The sequence below is a fragment of the Gymnodraco acuticeps genome, unplaced genomic scaffold, assembly GCF_902827175.1.
Source record: "Gymnodraco acuticeps unplaced genomic scaffold, fGymAcu1.1, whole genome shotgun sequence".
NCBI classification, from domain to species: domain Eukaryota; kingdom Metazoa; phylum Chordata; class Actinopteri; order Perciformes; family Bathydraconidae; genus Gymnodraco; species Gymnodraco acuticeps.
The window spans coordinates 195,004-207,223 of record NW_022989978.1 but is presented as its reverse complement, the minus strand read 5'-3'; the positions used below and the strand labels follow the sequence as shown (position 1 = coordinate 207,223).

Sequence of the window (12,220 nt, the reverse complement as noted above, 5' to 3'; positions counted from 1 at the left end):
ACCCACCCACCCCCCTTCCCCCTACCTCACAGACCTGCTGCACCACCACACCCCTTCCCCCCTACCTCACAGACCTGTTGCACCACCACACCCCTTCCCCCTACCTCACAGACCTGCTGCACCACCACACCCCTTCCACCCACCTCACAGACCTGCTGCACCACCACACCCCTTCCCCCTACCTCACAGACCTGCTGCACCACCACACCCCTTCCCCCTACCTCACAGACCTGCTGCACCACCACGCCCCTTCCCGCTGCCTCCGCTCATCAGAAGCCAACCTCCTATCCATCCCCACCCACATCAATCACCGGACCTGGGGGGACAGAGCCTTCTCCGTCGCTGCCCCCTCCCTCTGGAACTCACTCCCCCCAACCCATCAGAGACTGCACTGACCCCCCCACCTTCAAAACACTCACCTCTTCAACCTGGCTTTTAATGTGTGATTATTTTTGTATTATTTGACTTTAACTATATATTTATTTGTTGTTCCTTTCTTTTCTTTTCTTTTCACTATCTCTGTAAAGCGACTTTGAGCACCTGTAAAAGCGCTAACAAAATACATCTATTATCATTATTATCTACAGCAGCAAGCTTTCTTGTACAGCAATATTACATTTGGACAATCAACAGTTAACATCATTGAGGGCAGGTAGACTAAAGACTGGAAATACCTCTCAGCACGAGGCGAAACCACAGCCTCCAAACTGAACATCAAGTTCAATCAACTCCAACAAAAACTCACTTTCAAAAAGGTAGGATTTATTTCAGAACTGTTGGGACCGCGGCTCATTGACGGTCAATGCTTGATATACTGGCTGAACTCTATCTCATTTGTAGTTTGTCACCTGACTGCTCTCACCTGCTCACTTGTTGTTTTTTTTTACATGGACACAGAGAGAAGGGGTGAGTCGTGAAGTAAAGATTTATTTTGACAGCAACTTTTCCACTTCAATCGTCACCGCAATTTCCATCACAATAACACTTCTATTGCAACGGTTATTGGTACTGGATTGTATTGTATTTTTGTACTTGTTTTTATGGAATAAATGGTTAAAGGTCCCATGTCATGGCCATTTCTACTGAACATAGTTCCATCGTTGAGGTCTACTAGAATATATGTACATTGTTCAATGTTCCAAACTCACATTGGTTTCTCAAACAGCATCTCTGTAAAGTCTGTGTATTCACTCTCTGTCCTACACGGCCTGTTGGAGCTCCTGCCCCCCCCCCTCCCTGTGAGCCCACTGTGCTCTGATTGGTCGGGACGTTGCGAGGCTCGTTGCTGCGAGGAGCGGACAGGTTTCCGGGTCGACGATACAGCGAGAACAAGCCAAACTCATCCTGAGCACACACACACTCACAGCCGAAGTAAAAACAATAAGTGTGGCTTGATATTGAGAAAGAGGTTTATAACGCTGTGAGTCAATGGGTCTGCGGATAGCATTTCTCCGCCATCCCAACTCGTCTATTACCAGCATTCAGGGAGCTCTATGCAAGTCAATGGGACTCCCTGTTAGTTAGCCAAGGGGTCCTGGTGTGTGAGGGGCTCCAAGGATTGGTCCATTTGGGCCAATCCGGTCATTTGTAGTTGATCTGGGTGTTCACACGTCACAGAACCCAGGAAGCAAACAATGGAACAAGAGAAATGTCCAACGAGGCGTTCAGGGGCAGCACAGACAGGTCTTCTCTGTGTTAGAGTTTTACTCACTACAGGGTGTACTTTGAGGGTTTTGACTCTGCAGACCGTTCGCATGCAGAAAAACCTTCATAACAACAAGGGGACGGGTGATACCCAGAAAAGCATGACATGGGACCTTTAAACGAATGCAAGGAGTGGAGCTTCTTTAGTTGTGAGAATCCTTCTTTCCGTGATTAGCAGCTTTTTTGGACTCCTGACAGACGCAATAATATACATAGGAAATGTGGTACTTATTAGAAAACATTACGCGACCCGGTGTTTCTTCACCAGTGAGCACATGCTTTGTTTTTGTCATTGATCTACAACAAACTGCAGTCTCACCTGTCAGAGAGGCCACCTGTGTACCAAGTTTCCACAGAGTGTGTGTCGTGTTTGTTACTCCAGCTGTAGCTGCCAAAGAGTAATTGGCTATGGTTGAATAATGCTAGAGGAAACGTGCTCAACCACCAGGAAGTGGTTCATTATGGTTGTGTATTGTTTAGTATCACAAAATCAGCATGTTTCTCCAGCATCGGTGACTGCATCCAATTAAAATGTGTCCAACAACTGCACTGTTGTTCTTGTTATACAGCGGTGAAAGGTATTGTTGATGAGTTATGTTGTTTGTAACCATGTGCAAAACCCCTGCCTGGCAGAGAAAGCTTATGAGATTCATTCAAGCTCCATTAGCCAGCGATTCACAACGAGAGTAAAGCAGCTCTTACCTTCACACTTTCTTCCATCTATCTTCAGTCTGAACCCAGGGAAGCAGGAGCAGAGAGCCCGCTCTGCAACTGCTAAACACTGCTGACTGCAACCTCCATTTTCTGCAACACACAAGCAGCATGATCACCACCATAATAATAATAGTGTTATATAAATAAATATAAAAATATCACTGGTCACCGGCTTGAGCTTCAACCTCAGGATCCATGTATCTGTGATCCTCTCCAGAATGGAAGGAGTCATCACATACAGAGCATCAAGTAGTTCCTGAACAGTGTCCTTCACATGCTGATATCCAAGAGAGGGAGTTACACAGTCACAAGATGGAGGAATACCGGGACTTCTAGGTAATCATACAACCTGTCATGTACAAAATTGTACATGACAGGTTGTTTCACAAAGTCTTGGCTTTTTTCTAAAAATCTAGATTTTTTTCTTAAAAAATTGACTTTTTCTCAAAATTCTGACTTTTTCTTAAAATTCTTACTTTTTCTTAATCTCAAAAAACTGACTTTCTTAATTTTTTTTACTTTTTCTCAGAATTCTGACTTTTTCTCAAATGTTTTGACTTTTTCTCAAAATCTAGAAGGAGTCATCACATACAGAGCATCAACTAGTTCCTGAACAGTGTCCTTCACATGCTGATATCCAAGAGAGGGAGTTACACAGTCACAAGATGGAGGAATAGAAAGCAGTATTCAATGTTTACTTCAGATTAGCTCCACGTCAGAAATGAGCATGCTTGATGTCTCTCTCCATAGAGGCTGAATCATCATGTTAATCACAGAGCTATCATATGCCTCAAACAGTCCTGATGCTCTTCTAGGTAATCACACATCCTGTCATGTTCACAGCTACAGTTGGGATTCCTTTGTTATCATGTTACTCTCATTGGAAGAGCACATTCAGTATTTTCCCAACAAATACAATATATTTGTATAGTGCCTTTCAAAGGTACGCTTTACATGGATGTTACGTGCCGTAGTGGGTGCTGGTGTGTGTGTGTCTTTCTCTCTCTCCCTCTATATTGTCTCCAGGTGCAGCTTCTCCTCCAGGTGCTCCCAATCACCAATCAGGGCCTCCATAAAGGACCTGAGAGAAGCTGCAGTCGCTCTCCTTTTTTCCTCCTCTGGCTGCATGTGTGCAGACCTGTGTCTTGCCGATTGATAGGAGGTGAGCTCCGTGATATATCGATCCTTTAGTATTCTGTGCAAGTTGGCTGGTGAGCCCGTGTTCCTGTCGTGTTCATTAAACGACTTGTTCGTTACTCAGAGATCGGTTTTCTCTCCTTTTTTGTCGTGCTTGGTCATCCTTGTGTGTTGTTACTTCCCTTTGTACCCCCTAGATTTAGAAGGGAACGTAACAATGGAGAACAAACAAACAAGAGGGGCAAATAATAAAGTAAGATAATAAATAGCAGTAGGAGTGGAAGCAGGGGGACTGTGATGGGTTAGGGGTCAAAGGCCATGGTGAACAGGTGAGTTTGTAATGAAGACTTGAAGAAAGAAGTGCATTCCAGATGGAGGATTCCTCACATACGCCTCCAGGACTCAATCACTCATAATGTCTTAGACTTCTCCTCCATGAGCTGTTTCTCTGCTCACTTGTGATGCATTGCAGTGTTGTTTTGCTCCCTGAGGCTCCTACCTTCACACTGATCATAACTCTCTGAAACAAGGAGCCATTCACGAGCCATTGAATTCAACACAAACCAAATTAACTCTCGCAATCTGACAGCATGAAAGTCTCGCTGCACAGAGGCATAGGCCACAAATCCCCTGGATACTGTGATTAGGATATTCTTATAACTAACAATGAGAGACACTGAAGGATCCAGGCCTTGCTTCATGCAGTACTTCCTGGGCTGGAGACTTCCCTGTCTAATTACCACTCTTCAAAGTTCAAAACAACCATTTCACATCAAGCTGCAACACAACACTTTAGCCGAGGGAGGGATCCATGATGAAAGGGAGGGATCCATGATGAAAGGGAGGGATCCATGATGAAAGGGAGGGATCCATGATGAAAGGGAGGGATCCATGATGAAAGGGAGGGATCCATGATGAAAGGGAGGATCCATGATGAAAGGGAGGGATCCATGATGAAAGGGAGGGATCCATGATGAAAGGGAGGGATCCATGATGAAAGGGAGGGATCCATTATGAAAGGGAGGGATCCATTATGAAAGGGAGGGATCCATGATGAAAGGGAGGGATCCATTATGAAAGGGAGGGATCCATTATGAAAGGGAGGGATCCATGATGAAAGGGAGGGATCCATTATGAAAGGGAGGGATCCATGATGAAAGGGAGGGATCCATTATGAAAGGGAGGGATCCTATGATGAAAGGGAGGGATCCATGATGAAAGGGAGGGATCCATGATGAAAGGGAGGGATCCATGATGAAAGGGAGGGATCCATGATGAAAGGGAGGGATCCATGATGAAAGGGAGGGATCCATGATGAAAGGGAGGGGATCATGATGAAAGGGAGGGATCCATGATGAAAGGGAGGGATCCATTATGAAAGGGAGGGATCCATGATGAAAGGGAGGATCCATTATGAAGGGAGGGATCCATGATGAAAGGGAGGGATCCATGATGAAAGGGAGGGATCCATGATGAAAGGGAGGGATCCATGATGAAAGGGAGGGATCCATGATGAAAGGGAGGGATCCATGATGAAAGGGAGGGATCCATGATGAAAGGGAGGGATCCATGATGAAAGGGAGGGATCCATGATGAAAGGGAGGGATCCATGATGAAAGGGAGGGATCCATGATGAAAGGGAGGGATCCATGATGAAAGGGAGGGATCCATGATGAAAGGGAGGGATCCATGATGAAAGGGAGGGATCCATTATGAAAGGGAGGGATCCATGATGAAAGGGAGGGATCCATGATGAAAGGGAGGGATCCATGATGAAAGGGAGGGATCCATGATGAAAGGGAGGGATCCATGATGAAAGGGAGGGATCCATGATGAAAGGGAGGGATCCATGATGAAAGGGAGGGATCCATGATGAAAGGGAGGGATCCATGATGAAAGGGAGGGATCCATGATGAAGAAAGGGAGGGATCCATGATGAAAGGGAGGGATCCATGATGAAAGGGAGGGATCCATTATGAAAGGGAGGGATCCATTATGAAAGGGAGGGATCCATGATGAAAGGGAGGGATCCATTATGAAAGGGAGGGATCCATTATGAAAGGGAGGGATCCATTATGAAAGGGAGGGATCCATGATGAAAGGGAGGGATCCATGATGAAAGGGAGGGATCCATTATGAAAGGGGGGGATCCATGATGAAAGGGAGGGATCCATGATGAAAGGGAGGGATCCATGATGAAAGGGAGGGATCCATGATGAAAGGGAGGGATCCATGATGAAAGGGAGGGATCCATGATGAAAGGGAGGGATCCATGATGAAAGGGAGGGATCCATGATGAAAGGGAGGGATCCATTATGAAAGGGAGGGATCCATGATGAAAGGGAGGGATCCATTATGAAAGGGAGGGATCCATTATGAAAGGGAGGGATCCATTATGAAAGGGAGGGATCCATGATGAAAGGGAGGGATCCATTATGAAAGGGAGGGATCCATGATGAAAAGCCTCACAGCAGGAACAGAAAGGATTGTTATTTGATTTGGCAAAGGTGTTTTTTAAACATTACATTTTCCCTTTTGTCATTTAGTTCTTGCATTTGTACGCTGCATTACCTCCATGCCAGATACACATGGGATATCAGGATTTGATATAACAATATCATTGATGGTTGATTGGTAGATTAGTTGATTGAGTCATTGATTGGTTAATTGACTAGTTGATTGATTGATGGTTTGATTAGTTGATGTATATATTAATTGATATATTGACTAATTGATTGGTGGTTTGATTAGTTGACTGGTTGATGTATTGGTTGATTGACGGTTGACTGATTGATTGACTAATAGATTAATTGACATATTGACTCATTGATTGATTAGTTGATTGACTCATTGATTGGTTAATTGATTAGTGGATTAATTGGTTGACTGGTTGATATATTTGTTGATTGACTGATACATTTGTTGGTTGAGTGAGTGATTGATTGATTGATTGATTGGTTGGTTGATTTATTTACTGGTTGCATCACTGATTGGCTGACGGGTTGACACATACAATTGATTGATTGATTGATTGAAGAACTCTGTTGCATAGCAAGCTAAGGATGCCCATCATCTTGCTGTACAGAATAAATCACTTTGCCCTGAAGCAGTATGCCTCAAATATAATTGAATGTGCATTTGTATTATAATGTACAGATGCTGAAATGCTTGTGTATTGTGAAGTTGGGGTTACCTGAGCATGGATGGATGCGCACAGGTCTGCTGGTGGTGGTTCTGGAGGAGATCATGGCTGTCGTGGAAGCAGGAGTTATTGTTGGGATGTTAGCAGGACGGAAATCCTTCACTCTGTTCTCCTCATCAGGACTCACTGCACATGGAAACAGGAAGAAAGGTAGTGTAGGTTTATGTAGCACTAAGGCTAAGGGGCGGGACATCTCTGAGCGGTTGACCAATCAAAATAGAGCCAGCCAGCTAAACAGAGAAAACTGGGCTCTGGTTTCAGACAGAGGGTGAAAAGAGGTGATGCAGTATGAGAAAAATAAAAACCTTTTGAACATTAAAGGTCTCCTATCATGCTATTTTTAGGCATATATTATGGGTGTCAGATATATTCAAATATATCAAAAACATGTCTATGATGTGTTTTGCTCAAAATACCAAACAGATCATGCATTTGTAGACATCCCTCATATCCCTCTATTTCAGCCCTGTTAGAGAAGCGCTGATTCGGGGTCCTTAGCTTGAAAAAGGAAAAAAGAGGGGGGAGCTTGTGCAGGAGAATTCTACCCAGATTCTCAGCTAAATGCTGCCGTGATTAAACGCCATATCATGTTCCAAACCACATCAAGGATTATTTCTGAAACCGTATGGAGCTCAAATGCGTTTTCTCTCTCAGGTTTACCACAAGGTGAGTTCCTTTTTTTATTTCCTGCTTCTTTACACATACTCTCTCCAGTACAGGTTAGCTCTGAGTGTTAGCGATGCTTGCTAATGTAAACACAGACTATTTTACGTCCAAAACACGTCGGGCATTGTTTCTGATAGGGCCGTGGGTGTAAAGCCAGCCCACATTTCAGATATTACGTCATATCGGATGCAAATCTGCATCAGCTCCGTTGTTCCCCCATTTTTAGAGATTTGGGTACGGAGGAAAAGAGAGAGGGTTTTATTTCCGGACACTTTGTGAGTTCCCTGACACACCGGGGACACATATCTATGTATAAAAGACATCAAAAAGTGCATTTTGCATGATAGGAGACCTGTAAAGCATGGAGACATGTCCCAGTAGGGACACTAAATAGAAATATGAACCTGAAATGAGCATGTTGAGTTACAATAGCTCACCTGGAGCACAGAGTCTTCCGTCCCCCTGCAGGATGAATCCCTGATGACAGCCACAGTGGAAGGATCCCCAGGTGTTGGTGCATGTTTGCTGGCACAGTTTCCCCGCGTGGAGCAGACACTCGTCTACATCTTTCTGCTCCTCCACTCCGTTGGCAGTCTCATCTGTGGCACCGATGGCGAAGGCCTCTCTGGGGAACGTGCCTTCAGAGTCTGGAAGGAGTGAGAGGAGGGAAAAATATCCCGAACACTTACCTCATGAACTGATTCAACGACACAAAAATGCATCTACTCCTCCTTACCAGTTACTTCAGAGTGTTTAAGTGAGCTGTTATCATTACGAACAACCACAAGTAACACATGTGTGGGGACTGTTGCCACTTCATATCACAGAGGGGTGGCTAAACTGGGTAATCTAGCTGGACGTGTGCGCTATTAATGACGACAACGTTATTTTGCTTGATATACCATTTGTTTTACAACCAACAACAGCGTGTGCATGGCTACACGGTCAATGTTTTTGTACGTGTGTGTGTGTGTGTGGTGTGTGTGTGTGTGTGTGTGTGTGTGTGTGTGTGTGTGTGTGTGTGTGTGTGTGTGTGTGTGTGTGTGTGTGTGTGTGTGTGTGTGTGCTTATCCCAGCCCCTATCACTGCCACCAGTACTGTTGAAATCAATTATATACGCTTTTGCACCTATATAATTATTGTAATGGTGCAACTATTCACTATTTTTCTTTTTGTATTTACTTATTATGTTATCTGTTTTTCTATGTTATAGAGTTGCACTGTTGGAGGAGCCTATAACCTAAGATTTCCATCGTCATAACTACACTGTAGCTATGGACGTATGACTAATAAAAGCCTTGAACAACAAGCAACGGCAGGGCTTTGGTCGTAGTGCATGTATAGAACTCAACTCAATTGTCAACCCTGGATCATTTTATCATATAAGACATTTGTGTTTCATTGTCATTATTAGTGTCTGCAATTTTGAGTTATATAGAAGAACGTATTTTATGAGTTCCTAGACATTTGTCCTTTCCAACAAAATCCAATCAGCATGGGTCCACGTGTTCGTTTGTGCCAAATCTGGAGAAATCACCTTAATGCATTCATGAGATACCACACTCAAAAGACTGAGACGTATGAGTTTACAGAGACATTCAAACCCCAAAAACAAATCAGTTTATCCTTGAGTCCAAGTGAAAGTTTGTGCCAAATGCCTAAGAGATACCTTCAGGTGTTGGTATGAGAAAAACTGACAGAATAACACCTTTGGCCTTGGCTGTCATGGGCATACAAATATCAAAATAGAACTATGACAGTGATCAAAATGGTCTTTTCAATCAAGATCTTGAACCTGCTGCTCCGATTCTCCAGGCAATCTTAAGTTCCCTTTATCTCCTTTATCGAGATCAAGACCCCGAAATTCTTGAACTCCTTCACTTGAGATAAAGACTCATTCCCTACTCGGACTAGAAAGTAGTCCATTGGTTTCCTGCTGCTGATTTCAATGTAAATACTGCTATATTTTTTAATGTAATTATAGTTTTCTTCAAATAGTTTTCCATCTGGGTTTTTAATTTTAGTTTAACTTTTAAGTATGTCAAATTCCTCGTACGTGTCAACCTACCTGGTAATAAACCTGTTTCTGATTATCATCTGAACAAAGTAGCGACCAAACTCTGCCAAACTGCACTCCATTTTAAACACCCTTATATATTACTATGTATTTCCTAAAGGTATACTGCAGCAGTAATTGATCCAGAAGTGAGTAAGTGAGTATTTCTCACAGTCATTACCTAGGGTCTAAATTCAATTCAGAGGAGCAAGGCCCTTAAAAGTTTCCTGTTTTAATTAACAGGCTCGAATATGTCCCCCATGCAAATAATTACATCTCATCCACATTTTCCTCCCAAGTAAAGGCATCCGTCATGCATTCTCAGAGACTGTGTGTGTGTGTGTGTGTGTGTGTGTGTGTGTGTGTGTGTGTGTGTGTGTGTGTGTGTGTGTGTGTGTGTGTGTGTGTGTGTGTGTGTGTGTGTGTGTGTGTGTGTGTGTGTGTGTGTGTGTGTGTGTGTGTGTGTGTGTCACATTTCATGAGAGCATGGCCAGTCTTTGCAGCTCATAAACCTTTCACAGGGTTCGGCAGGTTATTTGATTCCTTGTTCAGAATGACATCATTCACATGTTCTCTCTATGGCTGGAGGAAATGAGCTGCAGTCGATGGTTAGAACAGAGCCCATTAAACCGTGTGGGATAAGGAGGAATTCCTCTGAAGTTATGAATGAAATAACAGGCTGAGGCACACTGACCTTACCTCACCATCACAGCTGGATTGCCGTTAAAGGACAACCACAAAGGATGCCAAATAATGAACTGCAAATGTGGGACTAAATAGGGATCGCACATTTCTTTTTTTAAAATCTTGGTTTCTTGTTTTTTAAGGTTTCATTGATTTGTTGTTTTACATAATGCACTTAAAGGGGCCCTATTATGCTGATGTTCAGGTGTATATCAGTATGTAGTGTCTCTACTTTAAAGAGTCCTCTCCTGCTGATGCTCAGGTGTATATCAGTATGTAGTGTCTCTACTTTAAAGAGTCCTCTCATGCTGATGCTCAGGTGTATATTCAGTATGTAGTGTATCTACTTTAAAGAGTCCTCTCCTACTGATGTTCAGGGTGTATATCAGTATGTAGTGTCTCTACTTTAAAGAGTCCTCTCCTGCTGATGTTCAGGTGTATATCAGTATGTAGTGTCTCTACTTTAAAGAGTCCTCTCCTGCTGATGTTCAGGTGTATATCAGTATGTAGTGTCTCTACTTTAAAGAGTCCTCTCCTGCTGATGTTAAGGTTCATATCAGTATGTAGTGTCTCTACTTTAAAGAGTCCTCTCCTGCTGATGTTCAGGTGTATATCAGTATGTAGTGTCTCTACTTTAAAGAGTCCTCTCCTGCTGATGTTCAGGTGTATATCAGTATGTAGTGTCTCTACTTTAAGAGTCCTCTCCTGCTGATGTTCAGGTGTATATCAGTATGTAGTGTCTCTACTTTAAAGAGTCCTCTCCTGCTGATGTTCAGATGTATATCAGTATGTAGTGTCTCTACTTTAAAGAGTCCTCTCCTGCTGATGTTCAGGTGTATATCAGTATGTAGTGTCTCTACTTTAAAGAGTCCTCTCCTGCTGATGTTCAGGTGTATATCAGTATGTAGTGTCTCTACTTTAAGAGTCCTCTCCTGCTGATGTTCAGGTGTATATCAGTATGTAGTGTCTCTACTTTAAAGAGTCCTCTCCTGCTGATGTTCAGGTGTATATCAGTATGTAGTGTCTCTACTTTAAAGAGTCCTCTCCTGCTGATGTTCAGGTGTATATCAGTATGTAGTGTCTCTACTTTAAAGAGTCCTCTCCTGCTGATGTTCAGGTGTATATCAGTATGTAGTGTCTCTACTTTAAAGAGTCCTCTCCTGCTGATGTTCAGGTGTATATCAGTATGTAGTGTCTCTACTTTAAAGAGTCCTCTCCTGCTGATGTTCAGGTGTATATCAGTATGTAGTGTCTCTACTTTAAAGAGTCCTCTCCTGCTGATGTTCAGGTGTATATCAGTATGTAGTGTCTCTACTTTAAAGAGTCCTCTCCTGCTGATGTTCAGGTGTATATCAGTATGTAGTGTCTCTACTTTAAAGAGTCCTCTCCTGCTGATGTTCAGGTGTATATCAGTATGTAGTGTCTCTACTTTAAAGAGTCCTCTCCTGCTGATGTTCAGGTGTATATCAGTATGTAGTGTCTCTACTTTAAAGAGTCCTCTCCTGCTGATGTTCAGGTGTATATCAGTATGTAGTGTCTCTACTTTAAAGAGTCCTCTCCTGCTGATGTTCAGGTGTATATCAGTATGTAGTGTCTCTACTTTAAAGAGTCCTCTCCTGCTGATGTTCAGGTGTATATCAGTATGTAGTGTCTCTACTTTAAAGAGTCCTCTCCTGCTGATGTTCAGGTGTATATCAGTATGTAGTGTCTCTACTTTAAAGAGTCCTCTCCTGCTGATGTTCAGGTGTATATCAGTATGTAGTGTCTCTACTTTAAAGAGTCCTCTCCTGCTGATGTTAAGGTTCATATCCTAGTGATCTCTACTTTAAAGAGTCCTCTCCTGCTGATGTTCAGGTGATATCAGTATGTAGTGTCTCTACTTTAAAGAGTCCTCTCCTGCTGATGTTCAGTGTATATCAGTATGTAGTGTCTCTACTTTAAAGAGTCCTCTCCTGCTGATGTTCAGGTGTATATCAGTATGTAGTGTCTCTACTTTAAAGAGTCCTCTCCTGCTGATGTTCAGGTGTATATCAGTATGTAGTGTCTCTACTTTAAAG

At 43.1% G+C, this 12,220-nt stretch overlaps 1 protein-coding gene across 1 annotated transcript in view; it reads right to left on the bottom strand.

Annotated features, from left to right (window-relative positions):
• The window catches only part of LOC117543336 (fibulin-2-like), a 51,862-nt gene extending 42,712 nt beyond the window's left edge, over nt 1-9,150 (bottom strand). The window contains exons 1-4 of the mRNA XM_034211530.1: nt 9,132-9,150; nt 7,861-8,070; nt 6,749-6,883; nt 2,407-2,508 (exon numbers count right to left, since the gene is read on the bottom strand). Of these exons, the coding sequence (XP_034067421.1) occupies nt 2,407-2,508; nt 6,749-6,883; nt 7,861-8,070; nt 9,132-9,150 (466 nt within the window). The remainder of the gene's footprint in view (nt 1-2,406; nt 2,509-6,748; nt 6,884-7,860; nt 8,071-9,131) is intronic.
• Nucleotides 9,151-12,220: the final 3,070 nt, after the last annotated feature.